At 41.4% G+C, this 21,357-nt stretch overlaps 1 protein-coding gene, 1 long non-coding RNA gene and 1 pseudogene across 4 annotated transcripts in view; 1 reads left to right on the forward strand and 2 right to left on the reverse strand.

The window, feature by feature from the left end:
- cdc42se1 (CDC42 small effector 1) overlaps positions 1-16,025 on the reverse strand; it is a 26,703-nt gene extending 10,678 nt beyond the window's left edge. Inside the window, exons 1-2 of one of the 3 annotated variants that reach the window (XM_067612988.1) lie at positions 15,910-16,025; positions 5,316-5,732 (exon numbers count right to left, since the gene is read on the reverse strand). In XM_067612988.1, coding sequence (XP_067469089.1) covers positions 5,316-5,465 — 150 coding nt within the window. In that variant the 5' untranslated portion in view covers positions 5,466-5,732; positions 15,910-16,025. Of the gene's footprint in view, positions 1-5,315; positions 5,733-8,119; positions 8,152-8,388; positions 8,632-15,909 lie in introns of those variants that run through there. The other 2 variants (XM_067612989.1, XM_067612990.1) reach the window with 2 other exon arrangements.
- LOC137198964 (uncharacterized) overlaps positions 1-21,357 on the forward strand; it is a 131,286-nt gene that overhangs the window by 13,112 nt on the left and 96,817 nt on the right. The gene's annotated exons all lie outside the window — the stretch shown is intronic.
- Positions 16,590-18,564, reverse strand: LOC137198932 (E3 ubiquitin/ISG15 ligase TRIM25-like; annotated as a pseudogene).

Raw genomic sequence — 21,357 nt, forward strand, 5'->3', positions numbered from 1 at the left:
TAAACATAATATTCTTTAATAATCTCAGCAGGAAGTTATTTAAATTTTATGCTGGTTTGTTGCAATAAAACTGAAAATACGAGCAGCCAATAAATCCTTCAAAACTAAACAACGACGTATGTAATTAATAATTTCCTTCCAAAATGATTCAAATGACTGTTTTCTATATTATTTTATATTATATTATATTATATATTTTTCTTATCATCAATAAATCTGTGTGGTTAGTCCGTCCCTGATGATTAAAATCGTCTCTGTAATTTCCTGAAACAGCTGCTCAGTGTAGTTTTATCAAACAAACAGGAGGAAATGCTGCATTTGTTGGGGACTATTTTCAGCGGCGGATGAATCCACATTTGTTTCTGTAGTGAGTGTTTCTGTGTGTGTGTGTGTGTGTGTGTGTGTGTGTGTGTGTGTGTGTGTGTGTGTGTGTGTGTTCACGGTGATGAAGAGCAACAGCGGAGCTCTTCAACGTCTCCTCCACATGTGAATACTTTGTGTTAAAAACCTCAGAATCACTCATCACACAGCAGCCGCTGCTCAGCACACATGACTTATAAGGACATCAGATGGCAGACTGGTGGACTAAAAACCCCCCACAACATGTTGGCATCCCGCTCCTCCATCTGGGAGTGAGTCAGCTCCGCCCACGGCTCTCCTCCATCAGGAGCTGATTTTAACAAAGTAGTGAAGTGTTTTTTTCTTTATTCTGTTTTCACATCATGTTTCTTTACAAGATCTCTGAACACAGAAACTTTCCTGGATAATATAACCATTATACATGTTTATGTTCTGACCACCAGTTTGAATTAACACTACAATACCCATGATCCTCGGCTGCTGTCGCTATGGAGAATTGATCCAAAATTGACCCAAGGTGAGTTACTTTCATCTGCAGCAATCTTTAGCTTCTGCAACAGAGTTTGAGGCTCTGTGATTGGATATTTCTTGCTGAAATGCATCTTGGGAGCAGTAGTTAACTTTTACTTTGTACTGTTGACTTTTTATCAAACAAGCAGATATTTTCTAACGTGGCCGTTCATCTTTTGTTCCGATGATTCTGTAAATACAACATCTACTATATCAGCAGCAGTATATCAGTTTCTAAACATGTTAGCACATCCAGCAGAAACAGCAACATGATCGTCCCATTAACAGTGTCAATATTGACTTGTGGGGTTCCTCAGGGTTCTACTTTTGGTAATTCTAGTTTCAATTCACATGTTAACATGTAACACACAACATAATGGGTTCCTTAAAAAAACTTCAGGTAATTCAGCTATGGCTTTATTCATTATAATTTGCCACGTTTTCTGTAATCACAACATCTGACATATTAGCAGCTTATAAAGAAGCTAACATGTTAGCAAACAGCTGCCTATTTCCAAATCCAGTAGAAACAGCAACATTAACAGTGTCAATAATGACTTGTGGGGTTCCTCAGGGTTCTATGCTTTGTCCTTTATATGTTATTTTATTTACATGCTAACATGTAACATGCTAATTGATCTCTCCATGAAGCATCAGATCACGTGTTCTCTTACTAAAACAACAAAACAGATTGATTGTCAGTGATTTCAAAAACACCAATCTATCAATATTTTCTGATCTGACACCTCTGTGGTTAACATTTCTTTAAGTTTAAGCAACTAAACTACTTGGTTAAAATTCCCTTGTTTATTATTTTTTTCACCTGTTGTCAGCACAAACAAGCTGTAAACACAACATTAAAAACGTTAAAAAGCAGAGATGGTGAGTCATTTCATAGCAGCTTTAAAAAGGACACAAACGCTGTTAAATGTTGTTCCTGGTTCAACATTTCTTCAAACAGAAGTTGGATTGTTTCCATGGCTTTAAACTTTTCTTCTCGACTGGTTTGTTCATGTTTTTCAGTCACACAGTTTCACTTTTCTCCGTGCATGAAAACTCCCTGATATTCCAGGAATTCCCTGACTGAACAAGCTGAGACCAAACTGGTCCCAGAGCGGTTAGATTACGTAACACTGCAGCTCGTTCTCTGATCAAACATGTGGAAGTAAAAACTCTCCTGGCAACGTCTGTGTTGACCTGATAAACAGCAGATCTGCTCTCCTTCATGGAACCGGTGCGTCATCACCATTAAAAAGCGCAGGAAGAGGCTGGGGTTTCAAAATGAGAGCGGTTGATCAGTGACATCACATGTCTATCAGCAAACAGACTTTCTCAGTAAGGAGAACATTGACCTTCTGAGGTCAGTCTGAGTGGAAAATTTGGGACTTTGTTATAAAAATATTCCTTAGACGGTGTTTTGGGTTTTGTTAGCATGGTTACCGCTGAATCCCCTGAGCTCCAAACTGCTTCCAGTAACTGACAGAGGAAGAAAACTCAAACTTGTATATGAGAAGCTTTTAATAATAGCAGCTAACTGACTTTACTGACACTAGATTAAATTGAGTTGATTTTACTCACACTAGTTTGCTTCTGCAACATGAGCCAAATGGTATCAAATGTAAAAGTACAAGTGATAGTTTGCTGTTGGGTAGTTTAGTAACATGCTAACTAGCCACTTAAAAGCTACAGTAGCTATTAGAGGCTGGCTAGCAAAGATAAAACACAACTAGCCTCCATGCTTATTGTAAAAATGTAGAAATTATTCCTCACAGTGTCTTATTCTGGGTCAGTTTTAGAGAGATTAGATGAAACCAGAACTTCCAGGATCTGCTCCAGAAGTAAGAAAACCTTATTCATAACCAAACAATAAAACTCAGATAAGCTAGTTGTACAAGAGCTAGAATGGAAGAGCCGTCAGAACATTTGCTCTTTATTGAAAACCCCGAAATTCTCTTTAAAACTATTTAACACATTTTCCCCAAAACAAGTTTAGCTCTCAGTAGATTATTTCACTTCTTCTAATAAGTTAGTTTTTTCTGTCTCCTGTAGTTGACAAAGATGGTAAAACCAAATGCAAACACAACACAGCATACTAAATTTTGGTAACTTTGCTAATACTAGTTTCTACATAACAGTTTGTCCGGGATTGTCTCCTAAGCCAATATAAAAACATAAACAATGTCTGAATCAACACTGATTTGTCTGTATGTGTGTCAATCAAAGTGTGTAAGCGCTGAAATAATTGTCCCCCATCCTGATGAAAATATCTATGACGCTTGTAAAAGTGCATACATGTGCGCGTGCATGAACGTGCGGCAACGTATAACTTACAGGTCCCGGTTTGGGGGTTTGAAAATACGGTCACCCTCTTCTAGATTCGAGAAACTTTATTGCCGTTTGCACAGGCACAAAGTACGAGCTTCTATTAGCAACATTAGCTATTGTGCTAATCAGATGTATATAAGCAACCAAATAGTTATAGTTAGCTGTTAGGTAGCTAGGTGGCTAGGTAGCTTGGTAGCTAGGTAGCTAGGTAGCATGCTAAGACAACTGACCAGTTCACATAATTTAAGATAGCACTCAGTGTGTTTTCATGGATAAATGATGCATTTACAGAGTTCCTGGAGTCTCATGTTTATTATTATTATTATTATTTTAGATTTTTGTCATAAATGTAAAAAATAAAATGTTTTAAATGTTTTTTTTCTAAATTTTTACTTCTCTTTCTTTTCTCTCTCTCTGTAACTGTATTATTACATTTTGAAAGGACTATCTGATATTATTTTTGTACTATGTTGATGGTAACAGCGGTGTGTATGGAGGACTCATGGAGACGAGATTAATAGGTTTAATTATTGATGCATTTGTTCCTTCAAGACTTTGAAGAGTTTGAACCACATATTAATTTGTCAAACAGACTCACATGAAGAAGCTACTATTCAACAAACATAAATGATGAAATGTAAACCAGTGTTTAAAGTCCAGTTTACAGTAGAAGAGTGATGATATTAACTCGCTGCTGTGGATGTTATTCTGGTAAAAATCCTCCACAAACACAAAACTATTCACATCTTTTAATCAGATTTTGCAGCTTTGATTGGAGGAAGAACTTTTCCTCTTGATGGTTATAAATTGTGTGGAACACAATCAGCTGTTCACAGAGCTGAAGACAGACCTCCAACATGTCCGCCAGCGCAGGAGGCGAGCGAGGTGACATCACCTACGTGGCATCTATATGTATATGTATGGAGAGCCTCCTGTTGGAGTCTGAACCTGCTGAGTTTCACAAAGGAAGCTCAGTTCAACTTCCCTGAGAGTGAAGTCACAGCTGGCATCAGTGTGTGTGTGTGTGTGTGTGTGTGTGTGTGTGTGTGTGTGTGTGTGTGTGTGTTTATTAAAAGTGTATTGTTGCAGTGCCACAATGGAACAAACAGAAAACCCTAAAAATACAGACAGAGGAAGGCGGGAGGGCGTCTCTGGGGAGAAACAGACCAGAGCAGCGTTTCCTCTCTGCAGCCTCTCATTATAGTCACCAACACACCGACTGCAACACACGAAGGAACCAGACTGTCGCTGATGTCGGCCGATAAGTCGGCATTACAGTCCACATAAAACCTTTTCTTTATAAAGTCGTCGTTACTGTCATGTTGACGAACAAACTGCTGACACACAGCTGGAGGAACAAGCTGAGACTCAGCCTCATGAATCCTGTGTTGGTCGAGCTGCTTAAATTCATTTTCTTATTTGTAGATTAGGAGCCTTTTTGAAGAATGTTTGTTTATGTTATTTACATTATACCTCACATCATGTCAATAAACCAACACTTTCAGTCCTGCTGCACATTTCTCTGGTTGGCATGTCACTGACTTCTCCTGCTGCTCCATCATGAGCTCGACGTTTAAAGTCACTCGATAAATAAATTTATGACCAGATACTTTAAAACTTCCTCAGCTGTGGTTCATAATTATCCAAACACCTGTTTTACACCCCAAAAAACTTGTAAAAGTCCCAAAATGTCGAAGAAAAGTTTACCGCCAGGCTGAAGAGCTGAAAACATCAGATCTGTGTGGAGCGATGATGATGATGAGGAGTCTGTAACCTTCCTCACATCAACACATGAAACTAACAGAAAACTGCAGAAGTAACACCTGAAGACACGAACCCTGGGTGTGACTGTCCACATACTTTTGGCCATAAAGTACATCATGTGGAACGAAGTGTAAAAAAAAGGGAACAGACAGAACAGGAAGAGGGCGTCGGCCTGCTGGAGGTCAGAGTTCATGGTGAAACAGGAAGAGGAAGTTCTGCCACTTGTTTCCTCTCGAGTGAAGTTAAACTGTGTGTGTGAGTGTGTGTGTGTGTGTGCGTGTGTGTGTGTGTGTGTGTGTGTGTGTGTGTGTGTGTGTGTGTGTGTGTGTGTGTGTGTCTGTGTGTGTTTGTCTCACCGGCGGTGGTTTGGCCACCACGCAGCAGCCCATCTTGTGCCAGAAGTCGCTCATGCCGACGCTCCGCGTCTCCAGCGGCCGGCTGCTGCTCGCTGCTGCCGCCCTGCAGGCCGGAGGAGGAACTGCAGCCTGCGGGTAATCCTGGGGCATTCAGCCGAAAACTGCACCGCAGCTGACACACGGACGACCAAAAAAACCCCAAAATATACCCCACCTGGAGCTAAATACCGTCCACTGACGGACAGCAGGAGGACGCAGACTGAAGAAAATTTCCACAAGAGGATCAGATTAAACTCACTGATCCTCAGACGTCCGAAAGTAAAAGAGAAAACTGTGTGAACTCCTCGAAAAGTGACAAAAATCCAAAATGTGTGTTTTTAAATCCAAAGTGAGGAGTCGAGAGCTGCAGCTTCACTTCTGTGGAGACACAAAGCAACAAATTACAAACTGATTCATTTTCTTTGTTTCATTTCATTTTGACATTTTATTTAAACTTGAATGAATTAAAGTTCATCTTGTGGGTGTTTCCAGTCAGATCATTTCATCATCGCTTGTTTTCAGAGATGATTTATCGTCTTGAGAAATCTGCTGCTGCTTGTGTAACTTCATCTTTTGCAATCAGTGTTTTTCTTTTATTCCTGATGAGGTTTCTAAACTAACACACTTCTGACTGACCTGAAGTCAAACCTCAGAGGAAGAGTCACGTGAAGAGCAGATGAAGAGCGTCTACAGAGAGACGACACCTGAGGCTCCAGACTGTCGTCACAAAAACATGCTTCCTTTCAGAAATGTCCTCACTCACTTTCTCATCACTTTAAAAGATTATCCCCCCTTTTTTTCCCAAAGCCATCCTCACTCTGTAACCGTGGAAACGTCCTAAAAATATCCCAGAATGTCCTGAAAGTCAAACTGGTCCCCACAAAGATGGAAGAACAGCAGAAACACACTCTGCCGTTCAGCTGCATGGGAACCAAAACTCTGTGAGACGTCAACACAGCGAACACATTAAGCATGACTAAACACTGGGTGTGGTTCAAACACAGCACAGGAAACACACACACACACACACACACACACACACACACACACACACACACACACACACACACACACTCAGGCTTGTAAAGTTGAAATTAAAGAGTTTCTGGTCGTTTCCAGATGAAACAGACTCGACTGAACGAACAGAAACTGTCCGTTAAGTCGCTTCGGTATTCACACAGAGAACAACAGAGAACAGAGCGCTGACCTTTGACCCCGCAGGTCACATGTTTACATTGTGATGACTGATTACAGAAACAAACTTTTCTTTTTGTTTTGTAGTTTTTCACATTTTATAATCATAATGATGCAGCTTCTTTCTCAGGCTGCAACTAATGATTGTGTTTTATTATTGATTGATCATCTCTATAATTCAACCTGAACATTTCATCAACTAATCAATTCATCAGCTGATCGTTTTAGCTCCTCTGATGCTTTTGCAGTCCAGTAAATTCATTCTGCAGCTGCTGCATCGTAATGAAACACACGCCCGCTCTGCTTCTCGTTAAAGTCACTTAATTTTAGAGTTTTATGGGCGTTAACACGGCGGAGCGATCGGTGGTGCGTTCAGGTGTTAAAGTGAAACTCTGATAACAGAGCGCTGCGTCTTATCAGCTGAAACACAAACAATTATCCAACATGAGTCGTTATAACTCGTCATAATGTGTTGAGTCATCTGTGAAAGTTATTCTGCTGACGTCATCGTTGAGAGAGCTGCTGCTCATTCATGTCTGTGTGGAACCAGACGAACCAGTGGACGTGTTCTGAGACTGGATACTGGACTCAAAGATGGCGTCTAATTCAATCTGATGCTCATCTGGCGCACGAGTGAAAAGTGTTTGTAGCTTTTAGTTTAGAAAGTTTTACAAAAATAAAAACCTTCATGGATTAAAATTCATAATACAAAGAGTCATAATTAACCTTATTTTCAGTTTTACAGACGTCTCTTTTATAACGGAGGCAGCAAGTAATCAGATTTACACTAGGGGTGGGCCCGAATACAAATACATTATTTGACGAAGCACAAATAGTACAAATATTTGTTTCATACAAAAATTATTTGTTTTCATGAAGAAAAATAAACCGTGTCAGATACCAGCGTGCAGGTCGGTTACATCACTATCTCAGTGTCTCTCCTCTGCTCCGCTGTGACGTCTATCAGCAGGTCTCAGTGAGGGGAGTCACATCCACCTGCTACATGACGCACATTTCCTTATTTGGACATCAGTCCTGGAGTTGGGGGTGTTTCCCAGAGATAAAGCTGAACTACTGACACACGCTTCATGAACACTTATTGTAACACTTTATTGATAACAGATTGTTGATACTGTGAGTTATAGATGCAGACGTGTGTTCACTGAACGTCTCATTCTGAACATTTAGAGAATGTGGCTGCATGTTCGGCCACTAACAGAAGGTCCCTGTCAGCGTTTCAGTCTCATGTTTTCACTCTTTCAACTCCCCAAATTCTTTGCTGAACAGTGAAAGTCAAAGTCTGGACGATAAGAGAGTGTTTTCCTGATTACGTAAGGGGTTAAACTTTTCTCTCTGTGTTTCTATTTTCAGTGTGAGTGCTGGACCGGCCGCGAGAAGACGTCTGGAGTCCGTCCAAAACATTTCAGCAGATGATAAAGAAAGAATGTTTTGCGGGCAGAGACACAAGAAACAAGCAGCTTCATGCTTCACGTCAGCACAGATCTGAACACAAGAGAGGAATTCACACTCTGACGAGCCTGAAGGCCTCAAAACACAGACATGAGCTTCACCTGAGGGACAGATGAAGACTTCCTGTTTATGCTGAGAGCTCGGACACAGAGGACACACTGTGAAGGAAACGATTTGAATTAATTCATCCTGAAGCAGCTGCAGAGAAAAGTTCAGTTTGTTGACTGTCAAAAATCAATCAGGCTGATCAGATTTCTGTTTCTATCTTATAAACATGCTTCTGTTTGTCCTTCCAGCTGCAGGACAGTTCATCTGAACTTTAGTCCAGAGTGAGACATCTCAACAACCACTGGTCAGACTGGATCAGGACCTTTCCTGTAGCTCAGTGGTTCCCAGCCTGGAGGTCTGCAGCCTCATAAAGATCCTCAGGACAACTGTGAGACGTCCTCATGTGATTAACGGGAGCAAAACGCAGAAAAGACGAGTTTCTGTTTAATTTGAGCCACGTTAGCTGCACGAACGTCTTTGGTTCAGACGTTCATAATAACTTTGATCCTCTGACTTTCTGTTTAGCGCCATCATCTGGTCAGAAACACTCCAAACAAAATCCTACTTCAGTAAAAATACAAACAAGTATTATCAGCTTGATGCAGTTAAAGTATGAAAGTGAAAGTCTGCAGCATCTGATCTGCAGCGCAGCAAGCTGAAAACAGAACCGCGCTCCTGCACATGCTCAGTGGCGTCCGCTCCTCACGTGAATAGAAAAGCCGCGAGTAAAACGCCACCGGGTGCTCTATGCGTGGTAACCATGGAAACGGCTTCTGTGCACTACATGTATCCCTGCCGGTACAACTGTATTTTCTTTATAGGCTAAAGCAACATGTTAAATTATATCTTCTAGAAATATTGAAAGAAAGAGTTTAGACACGTCTCAATGAACATCAGCGCGTCAGTCGCTCCCCGTCTGTCATGACACAGAACTACTCTCCAGAGACTGAAAACGTGATGCTGTTATTAGTTTTTGGAGCCGTTTCTAAACAAACTAACGTGACCAAACTCTTCATGATGAAGGATCATGTGACCCAGCGGTGCAGCGGTGAAGATACAAACACAACACTGGTTAGTAGATCAGTTCATCGTTGGTTTGGATCCAAACATGAAGACAAATATAGAAAATCAGCAGAATGATCCTTTAAGTCTTCAATAAGCATCATTATGGACGTGACTACAGCCTCCAGGTGGTGCTAAAAGGACTTTAAGACTCTTGTTTCAGCAGTTCAAACTCAGTTTCCTGACTCTATTTAAACCTCATGACCAGCCTTCCCATGACCACACGTGTGTGTGTGTGTGTGTGTGTGTGTGTGTTAGCAGAATATTTGTCCCATGATGTCAGTGTGAGGAGGAAGAACAGGAAAACTGTGGAGACGACGGCCTGAACCAACAGGAGCAGAAACACACACACACACACACACACCCCTCCTCCGTCTGCAGATGGTACGGTCCGTCCCGCCCGACTGTCAGTTTGAATTTAAGAACTAAAACTGAGCAGAGTTACAGTTTGTTCACAGGACGGAAAATAAAACGTTACAGGAAGTTTAACGGATCAGAATCGGGTTTATTTCCAAGTCGAGATAATAAAATAACTGTTTCAACATTGGCTGGTTGAAGCTTTCAGATGAGAGGTTTGGTTTTACATGACTGTGAATGTTACATTAGACACAAGAGGTCAGCTTGGACTCCAGGATGTTGTGATGAGCATTTTATTGACCAAATGATTCATTGATTAATTGTAAAAATAGTCGGCAGATGAATCGATTACAGAAATAATTGTTAGTTGCAGCTCTGAAGGACTTTAGTGTTGTTGATGCTCAACGATCAAAATATACAAACCACAAAGTCAAGTCATCATAAATGATAGAAAATATACATTTATAATAAAAATATGTATATTCAGCTGTTAGAGTTTAAAATGAGGAGAACGGACAGAACAGAATATGGACCAGCAGTTAAATGTCCATCATATAAACAGTAAATGTTGTTTAAATAATAATAATAATAATAATAATAATAATAATAATAATAATAATAATAGGCTTCACAGATAAAAGTGAGGCAGCAGATCAGCTGAAACAACAACAGACTTCTCCGTCAGACAGTGAACGCACCGCTCAGCAGACAGACGGTGGCCCGGAGGTCTCAGACACAAACTGAAGAGTCACATGATGGCTTTAATCAGCTGAGAGAAGAAGGAACTTCAGAATAATCTATAACAGCTTCTCTAAACGTCCTGATAAGAGTCTGCCGCTGTCAGACTGAAGTGTTTCTGTTCGCTTCACTTCCTGGTTTCTAAACACAGACGGATCAGTGATAAAGACTCCAGAGTTTCTTTGTTCACATGTTCAGTAATATCTCAACAGCGTCACACAAAGAGACACAACACTCACTGATATGTGTCAGCTGATCCACTGCTGCAGGACAAAGTACTGATACCAACGAAGAAGAGTAACTTTAAAGGTGCAGAGTGACAGAACAGACTTGGCTGAAACAGAATATAATATTCAGAAGTATGTTTTAATTAGTGTTTAATCACCTGAAAATAAGAATCGTTGTGTTTTCGTTGCGTAGAATGAGCCTTTATATCTACAGAGGGAACAGCTGCTCTTCCACAGAGCCGCCATGTTTCTACAGAAGCCCAGAAGGGACAAATTGAACACTGACTCTAGAGAGGAACTTTCATGTTTTTCGCGAGTTTGGAGGCCACCGAAGGTTCTCCTTCATGCAATCTGCAACCTCATCACCTGCACTGTTTACCTTCTTCTACAGAAGAACAAGAGAAGCTAGCAGGGCTACTGGATGCTAGCTTGGCTGCTGGAAGCTAGCAGGGCAGTTGGAAGCAAGCAGGGCTACTGAAAGCTAGCAGGGCTACTGGAAGCTAGCAGGGCTACTGAAAGCTAGCAGGGCTGTTGGAAGCTAGCAGGGCTACTGGAAGCCAGCAGGGCTACTGGAAGCCAGCAGGGCTACTGGAAGCTAGCAGGGCTACTGAAAGCTAGCAGGGCTACTGGAAGCTAGCAGGGCTACTGAAAGCTAGCAGGGCTGTTGGAAGCTAGCAGGGCTACTGGAAGCCAGCAGGGCTACTGGAAGCTAGCAGGGCTACTGGAAGCTAGCAGGGCTACTGGAAGCTAGCCTGCTATCCTGGTTGTTGTCCTGCTGTCTAGTTTTACAGTAAAACTCTGAACAGCAAAGAGAAACATGGAGTAAAGTTTGCTCATCACCCTGCTGCGTTTCTTTATTCTTTTCTCTCTTTAAGGTTATTATTATAAAGTTTTTATAAACTGTGATTTGAACACGTTAAAGATCCCTTCCACACTGTTTCTACAGTTTTCTCCTTCACTGTAAAGAGCGTCTCAGTGTTTGTGTCTGCAGGCTTCAAGTTTCTGGACCACGACTGGCACAAATCCTGCAGGTTCGTCCAGGTGTTAAAACTGAGATTTAAGGTGAGCTCAGAGAAAGACTCAAAACAAGAAAAACATGTTTCTGAGTGGAGGAGACTTTCAAGTTGTGTGTCTCAGTTTGTGTGATTCTGTCTCCTTTTCCATGACCCATATATGTGACGGGGAGGTGAGAGAGAGAGAGAGAGAGAGAGAGAGAGAGAGAGAGCAGCTTCACAATGAACTCTTTTCATTCACATATATAACGGAAAAACTTCCCGGCTGGTTAACGGTCGCTCCTGTTTTTTAAAAAACACAACGACAACCTTTCACATCTCTGCTGACATAGAGAAAACAGACACACACACACATACACACACACATACACACACACACATACACACACCTACACACACCTGAAACTGGACTGGATCAGACCAGATCAGATCAGACTGTTGGATAAATTTAAAAACACAAGATAATAAACTGCTTTGTCTTCCTTCCTTTAATTAGTAAAAAAATGTATTGAGTTTGGCAGCAGAACAGCTCTGATAAGACTCCCCCCCCCCCCGTGTGTGTGTGTGTGTGTGTGTGTGTGTGTGTGTGTGTGTGTGTGTGTGTGTGTGTGTTTGCAGGCTGAAGGTTAAATCCACTTCTCTCCACACTAACAAACACTGAGGTCGGAGTCCAGCCGCCACACGCTGCTGTGAACGAGCTCGCCGACCTGTCCAGACGCCGCTCACACTCACTTCCTGCTCCTGTCACCACACACTTAATGATTTTTTTGGGTGATTTTAAAGGTCTGTGTCACATTTGAAACACAGCCACTGAAATAAGAAAAGATTCACATGAGAAGAAAGTTCAACGAGTTCATATCACCATGGCAACGGCACAATCCAACACGCGGACAGAGTTCAGTCCAACATCACTGAGAAACAAAAAGCCCTGAGTCAGTGAGAAAGTCCCGAGAACATCTGCAGCGATTTAACTGACAGAAGAGTTTTTGTTTGAGGATGAGCTCAGCTCACAGAGAGGTGAAGGGATGACACATATCTGCTGCTGCTGAACAGTCTGCACACAGTCAAAACACTAATCCAGCCGCCCGAGGACTTCACCTGCACATCAGCTGCACACAGTCATGTTCAGACACATCCAGGAACTAACAAGATGACCAGGAACTAACAACAAACTAACAACAAGCTAACAAGGTGACCAGGAACTAACAAGGTGACCAGGAACTAACAAGATGACCAGAAACTAACAACAAACTAACAACAAGCTAACAAGATGACCAGGAACTAACAACAAACTAACAACAAGCTAACAAGGTGACCAGGAACTAACAACAAACTAACCAGAAACTAACAAGGTGACCAGGAACTAACAACAAACTAACAACAAGCTAACAAGGTGACCAGGAACTAACAAGGTGACCAGAAACTAACAACAAACTCACAACAAGCTAACAAGGTGACCAGGAACTAACAACAAACTAACCAGAAACTAACAAGGTGACCAGGAACTAACAACAAACTAACCAGAAACTAACAAGGTGACCAGGAACTAACAAGATGACCAGAAACTAACAAGGTGACCAGAAACTAACAACAAACTAACCAGAAACTAACAACAAACTAACCAGAAACTAACAAGGTGACCAGGAACTAACAACAAACTAACAACAAGCTAACAAGGTGACCAGGAACTAACAAGGTGACCAGAAACTAACAAGGTGACCAGGAACTAACAACAAACTGACTATAACCATGTTGATCTCTTGGAGCTGATAAACTGCAGATATGTGAAGACAGTTTTCAGTCCGTCAGTGTGTTTATGTGTCACACACTCAGATTAAACTAACACACACACAGCTGTAAACAACAGCAGCTGTTTTCTGTCACAAACAAACATCTGTATCAAACACTGATAAACGACATGATGGACATTTTAATGTCTTTATTAAATGATTACTCATGATATTCATTGTCAGATTAATGGATGATGAAAACAGTCGTTAGTTGCAGCCTGAAAACAGTAAAATATTATAGAAAGTAAGTTCATATCACACGACACGACTCTGCAGGGACATTAGATAAGATTTTTCTCATTTTTCCTGCAGCTCATGAACACAGCTGAGCATTCAGTGTTTCCTGCAGCTCGCCACAGTCAGCAGCTTCTTCCTCTAAACTGACTCCAGACCTGTAATTTGGCTCCTTTACACTGAGAACTACATGTTTCAAACTCGACTGCATCACAGAGAAGTTTATTTTTAGCTCAGGTTCCTGAAACATTTCTCTGATTCGTCCTGGTCCCTCAATCCTGCGACCTCCGACCTTTCACCTCCAGGTCAGCTGGAACTTTTGGGATCAAAAAACCTTTTTTCTTGCTGTTTTTTACTGACTGAGAGTCGATCTGGAAACAAATCCCAAAACAACACCCAAGTTTTTAAAAAGTAAAACTTAAAAAAACCTTTGCTGTTAGATACAAAAACAGCAGGACAGAAAAGGAAAATAAAAGGACATCAGTCAATGTTTTGGAGTTGTTGGAAGATGGATTTATGTCTCCTTTGATGGAGCGAGGCTAACAGTTTCCCCCTGCTTCCAGTCTTTGCATTAAGCTAGGCTAACAGTTTCCCCCTGCTTCCAGTCTTTGCGCTAAGCTAGGCTAAACACATCTGTCTCTGTACTGTGACACACAGAAACAGAAAAACTTTAAACTGATATCCATCTGATCTTTTGGGGAAGACAAAAACAAGAAGATTTACTAAACATATCAGCCTGTTCCTGTTACATTCCTCTTGGTTGATTCTTAGCTAGCTGGTTAATATATCAGCAAGAAATCATTAGCTTGCAGCTAACAAATATTAGCTTGGTGACTTAATAACTGAAGTCTGTGATTTGCGGTTTGGAATATTAATTAAAAAGCTTTGAGCTGCCAGAATGCAACATGTACATATATGAGTGCACATTAAATGAACATAAATTAGCACAACTTGCTCTTGTGGTTGATAATGACTGATCGTACTTGATTAAACCACCAGAATCTTAAAGAGTTTGTTGTGATTAAAATTGCAGGATATTTTCTGAATTTTTTCCTCTTTTGATGGAGCGAGGCTAACACTTTCCCTCTGCTTCCAGTCTTTGTGCTAAGCTAGGCTAACAAAGCGAGGCTAACAGTTTCCCCCTGCTTCCAGTCTTTGTGCTAAGCCAGGCTAACAGTTTCCCCCTGCTTCCAGTCTTTGTGCTAAGCTAGCTAGGCTAACAGTTTCCCCCTGCTTCCAGTCTTTGTGCTAAGCTAGGCTAACAAAGCGAGGCTAACAGTTTCCCCCTGCTTCCAGTCTTTGTGCTAAGCCAGGCTAACAGTTTCCCCCTGCTTCCAGTCTTTGTGCTAAGCTAGCCAGGCTAACAGTTTCCCCCTGCTTCCAGTCTTTGTGCTAAGCTAGCTAGGCTAACAGTTTCCCCCTGCTTCCAGTCTTTGTGCTAAGCTAGCTAGGCTAACAGTTTCCCCCTGCTTCCAGTCTTTGTGCTAAGCTAGGTTAACAGTTTTCCCCTGCTTCCAGTCTTTGTGCTAAGCTAGGTTAACAGTTTCCCTGCTTCCAGTCTTTGTGCTAAGCTAGGTTAACAGTTTCCCCCTGCTTCCAGTCTTTGTGCTAAGCTAGGTTAAACACACCCTGGACACACAGACATGAAACATCTGACACAGTTTCAGTTAAAGTTCAGAAGAAATTCAAACCACTTAAAGATAAAAAAGAAATCCAAACTACAACTTCAAAGATGCAGAAGACCACAGAGTAACACAGACCCGGTGTTACAGTTTATTCTGTGACGCTTCAGACTCTGTGACCTGATTAGAAAATGTCTTGTGAGAAAGTCTTGTGTCCATCTGTTTACATGAACCTGAATCCAACATAAGTCTTCCACACGAAACGTCCTTAAGACTGAAATTCAAAAAAATTAGGTCACAAGATTTGACGGGTCACAGAAAACAGTGTAACACCAGCCTCCCTCAACTGCAGGACAGATAATTCAAACGCTTCACACGGCCTTAATTATCCCTATATTAACACACACACACACACACACACACACACACAAACCAGAAGTCACTTAAATACATGTTACAAGTTATTTTTTGACTTTTCTTTAAAACATCTACATGTCTGTTGATTAATTCATTAACTATCTTTCAGCTGTAAAATCACAATCACTGCTGCCTACTTCACCAAAAGTATGTGGAAAAGTACTTTTAAAAACTCCTTAAAAAGCTTTAAAGTCACATGAAGTCATTTTAAAAAAAGTCTGTTTTACTTTCTGTCAGTTTGAAGGTTGAACTCTGAGGTCTGTTTTAACTTCAGCTGACACATTTAAACATTTCAGGAAGTTTTGACGTTATTAATTCAGTTAAATTTGAACTTTTCCTGTGTGGATCCAGCAGTTTAAAACCAGAAGCAGCAGCAGACTCACCCAAGAGACGATCAGCCAGCGAACAGACGAGCAGCAGAATGAGATCTGCAGTGTGGGATCATTAACCAGCTCTCTCTCTCTCTCTCTCTCTCTGTCTGAGGTGTGGCTCCAACCAGGAAATCCATCCTCCAGCTTCTCTACTGGACACGTTTTTATTTTTTCCTCCTCTGCTCCCTGTGAGACAGTTTATCAGTCAAACAGCACCACCTGCTGACTCCACAGACTCATCAGACCCAGACACATCACACAATGTACTGCGTACATATCATGTTTAATGTCAAATAAGCTCCAAAACTCAGCTTTATAAAGCTGATTCTTTTATTCTTTTTTTTACAGCATTTGTTTTCTCCTTTTGTCTTTCCTGCTGCTCTGTTGTTGTTGTTGTTGTTGTTGTTGTTATTGTTGTTGTTGGAACGTCTTTTTGCCATTTTGTTTATCTATGTAAAGCATCTTTTACCTTTTAACCCTCATATACTGTACAAGTTCAGACCCTTCATAGTATCCCCTCATAATGAGCCTCTATACCAATGAAATGGAAGTAAAATGTGCTGCAGACGTTCTGCTGTTAGTGGACGAGGTGATCATGACCAAAGATATTTAGTCCAATCAGACAGAAAACAGAGTTTCTGTAGCTTTGAATGAGATCCTGAGATGAAGACAGAAGAAAATACTTTGCTCACTGTTGGAAAAACATCTTTATTGATTATGTAAAGCTTCAGATTGTTCACACATCCAATCAGTAAAGTCTGTTAAATGACTCTTGTTCAATGATTTCATGTTCAGATTCATTTCATCCACACAATCAGTTAGTTTAATCCAGAATGTCTATGAGCTCTCAGAAACAATGGAGACAAAAACATGAAGAATTACAACAGAATCTGACACATGAAGTTTGAAATGACTTCTGTCTATTTGAGTTTACACAACTCAGCTGTGTCTCCTTCATAACAAAGATAAAGTCCAGCATAGAGAGGCTGAGTGAATGTGGTCTGGACTCTGTAGAGGAGAGTCATGGTTTCAGAGACGCTGTAGAAGGACAGAATACCTGCTGTGTGATCCAGGTACACTCCTACTCTGGAGGAACCAGGACCGAAGACGCGAGTTGAGATATCATTGAACCAAAATGTATAACTGTTAGTTTTACAATCTAAAGACCAAGATTGTTTATTACGTCCAAATCCAGATTCATATCCTTCTCTGCTGATATTCTTGTATGCGACTGCTACATCAACACTTTCCCCTGCTCCACTCCACCTCCCAGTAACAACGTCCAGTCAGACTCTCTCTACTCAGGACTTGACACCAATCAGTGAATCTGTCTGGGTGACTAAAATAAAGCTGGTGTTGTTTCATTCGTTCTGCTTTTCTGTTCCCATCAGATATTAACACCTTTGTGTTTGCTGTGTTTGGATCCAGGGTGATTTCACGTGAATATTTTAAGAATCCAGCTCTGGTCTTGGGTTCTGGTTGTGGCAGTAAAACCTCCACTTCAGTCACTGTTGGTGAGATGTTTGTCCTTTTCTCCGTCAGGACGTCCTGTAGTTGATCTCTGAGCTCTGACACAGCTGCTGTCACATCCTCAAAGTATCTCAGAGGACGGATATTGATGCTGGATGAGTCTGTAGATGCATTGAGTTGTGACAGTGAGGGGTAGTTGAGTAGAAACTGGTTGTGATCCTCTGTGTATGAAAGCTGCTTCAGTTCAGCGTCTTTCCTCTTCAGCTCAGTGATCTCCTGCTCCAGCTTCTCCTGAAGCTCTTTGACTCGACTCACTTCAGTTTCCTGCTGGGATCTGATCTGCTGCTTCACATCAGAGCTTCTTTTCTGGATGAGACGGATCAGCTCAGTGAAGATCTTCTCACTGTCCTCCACTGCTTTATCAGCAGAGCGACTGACGGCCTCCACCTCCTGCTGAAGCAGCTTCACATCTTTCTCTCTGTCCTGGATTCTCTGCTGGATGTTTTGTCGACTCACCTCGAGCTCTCTCTGCCTCTCAGTCCTTTCTGCTGCAGCTGAGACTGTGTCGTGGCCTTTATGTTCATCCACAGAGCAGAGATAACAGATACTCTGCTGATCAGTACGGCAGAACATCTTCATCACCTCATCATGACGAGAGCAGATGTTCTCCTGGAGCTTCTCCGAGGGGTCGACCAGCTTGTGTTTCTTTAATGGACCTACATCATAATGAGGCTGGAGGTGATTCTCACAGTAAGAGATCAGACACTGCAGACAGGACTTGAGGGCTTTCAGCTTCCTCCCAGTACAGACATCACAGGCCACATCTTCAGGTCCAGCATAGCAGTGATCAGCAGGAGCAGCTTGGAGTCCAGTCTTCTTCAGCTGCTCCACTAAAGCTGCTAACATGGTGTTTTTCACCAGGACAGGCCTCGGTGTGCAGGTCTTTCTGCACTGAGGGCAGCTGTAGATCTTCTTCTGATCCTCTCCATCCCAGAAGGTTTTAATACAGCCCATGCAGTAGCTGTGTCCACAGGGAATAGCCACCGGATCCTTCAGTAGATCCAGACAGATCGAACAAGAGAAAGTTTCTTGGTCCAGCTGATCTCCTTTCTGCGCCATGTCTGCTCTCAGTGGCAACTTCCTGAGAAAGTGAAACAAGTTTGAGCTCTGATCTGAACAACATGTGTTTCTGTAGTGAATGCAGCCTGCAGCTCTTATACTGCATCACATGTTGGTTCCACCCATCTGCAAACTGTAGATCTGAAGGGGAGGGAACCAGGAAGTATGAGCACAGAGTGGAGCTCGTTGTGTTTGAAGGGGCATCAGTTACAGTGAAGTCTCAGTTAAAGGGACACAGTTTGTGTCCCTTGATCATATCATAGACATAGTCACACACACTAAGCCAACTTCTTGTCCTCTGGATATTCTCTCACCATGCCTCTTAAAAGAAGTGTTTGACACGGTTGGTCCCACAATATTACGCATCCTCAACAGTAGTCTAGAAACTGGCTCTGTTCCGTCCAGCCTTAAACATGCAATAGTACATCCCATTATTAAAAAGCCCAACCTCGATTCAACCGTTCTAGATAATTTCCGACCCATTTCAAAACTGCAATTTCTATCAAAAGTCTTGGAAAAAAATGTCTACTCACAGCTTCTGTCCTTCTTAGGAAATAACGATATCATAGAGAAATTTCAATCAGGTTCCAGGGCCCGTCACAGCAGAGAGACAGCTCTGCTGAAAGTCTCCAACGATCTGCTCTCATCTCTTGACTCTGGAAAATGTGCCATCCTGATTCTTCTGGACCTTAGCTCCGCTTTTGACACAGTTGACCACACTATTCTCCTGCACTGTCTTGAGCATCAGGTTGGTATTCATGGCAGCGCCCTCCAGTGGTTTGCCTCCTTCCTAGCAGACAGGTCATTCTCTGTCAAAATTGGAAACCTCTTCTCCTCGTCTGCTCCCATCACCTGCGAAGTCCCTCAAGGCTCCATTTTAGGGCCCGTCTTATTCACCTTATACATGCTCCCTCTTGGCTCCATCTTCCATAAGCACAATATCTCCTATCATTGCTACGCAGATGATACACAGCTATACCTCCCATTAGAACCTGGTGATAACAATGATAACGCAGTTAGGTCCCTTCTTGACTACGTCCTGGATATACAAAATTGGATGGCACAAAGCTATCTTCAGTTAAATGCTAGTAAGACCTCCCAATGGGGAGGCAATCTATGGGCATGAACTTTGTGTCAAACAGAGGCTTCTGACGTCTAAACTATAAGTCTGACCACTTTCAAATATGTATCAATGGATTCGCCATAAAATTTCCTACAAAAATATGATTTTTAATGTAAGATTTGGCCAAAGTCATGGGATTTATGACGATATTTCACAAGAAGCGTACTCTAAAATCCTCCTCTCCAACTGCTCCTGGTGATGTCACTCCCTCAGTGCTGTGAAACATTCCGCAATACACACTCATTATAAAATCACAGGAGGAGCAAGAAAAGACTTTAAAACTCACACTCTAATATCTCAAAAACAATAAAAGATAGAAAAAACATGTAAATTCAAGATTTGTAGGTCAAAGTCTCGTGACTCATTTAAAGTTCAAATGAAGTTTGTATCTAAAACTATGTGGAAGCAGTAAATGTTCAAAAAGGTGTGGGTTCACTCACACTCTCCATTCAAATATATGAGTATTTTTCTGTGTCCAGCTGCAGTTACTTATTGTCTCTACACACCTGACAGCACACATGTCAATCAAACTTTGACCAGGTCATGTGGGTTAAAAGTCTTTACTTTTCTAAAAATAGACTTGATGAAAATTAGGAAAAAAATTTTTTTACACACAAACTCATCAAGAGTTTTCAATTTACTAATTGAAATTCAAGTGAATGGGCCCAAAACTTGCTTAATTTTGATGACACAGGTGTGAGCAAGACAGACAACAGACAAACTTTCAAAATAAAAGCACACCACACTTGTAAGAAATATCCCTCATTTTTAAAAAGCAAAACGATCTGATCCCGACGGGCCAGAGTGCGAGGTCCCGACCAACGCTGCTCGCAGCTTTAATTATCTTTAAATCTTTTAACTGTTATACAGTGACATCATTACATTAGCTGATACAACTGAGCTCCTGATAACTGTGTGAGGTTATGAAATTTATGAGATAAAAAACAGCAGACCTATAACGCTTATCAATTCAAGACTGTTGCTTTTCATGAAAGGTGGCAGATGGTTGTTATATTGATGCCTTTTGTCAAGAAATGTTTATATTTATGTGGAGAGTTTCTCAGTAGCACCAAGATAAGCGACTAATAACAGAATCCAGCTGTGAGGCTTCATATAGTAGAAATGATGGAAGATGAATGTAGTTTATTGCATCGGGACACTTTGACTACAGTCGTTCTCCACTTCACCCATTGATTTCATAACATTAAAGAAACTTATTATTAAAGAAATTTAACAGAAATAAACATGCAAACATAAAAAGATCTTCAAATCTAAATAAACAACGAGTGGCTCTGAATTAGTCATTGAATCAATTTTTGATATCTTTAAATACGAGATCTGAGGTCAAAAACTTCCTCTGGATGAAATTACAAAATGTTCCCGTCACTGTTCTCCTGCTAATATATCCAGATAAAAGTATTAAAACACCTGGTAAAAGGCGCCAAATCTGTTCAAAATCATCAAGACCCCCCAGTTAGATCGTCCCAACACATCCATGACTGGGAGTTATTACACTGGAGTGTGATAAAACTGGAGTACCAGTATCACCAGTATCACCAGTAAAACAGTGCCCCCAGCTGACGGAAAACATTCACTGCATCTGTGACTTTTATTGATTGATTGTGTGTGTGTGTGTGTGTGTGTGTGTGTGTGTGTGTGTGTGTGTGTGTGTGTGTGTGTGTCAGAAACATGCCACACGTACCGGAAACTGATCTTCATTTCAAAATAAATGTACAAATGTCTTTAGT

Source organism: Thunnus thynnus, chromosome 15 (assembly GCF_963924715.1).
Source record: "Thunnus thynnus chromosome 15, fThuThy2.1, whole genome shotgun sequence".
NCBI classification, from domain to species: Eukaryota; Metazoa; Chordata; class Actinopteri; order Scombriformes; family Scombridae; genus Thunnus; species Thunnus thynnus.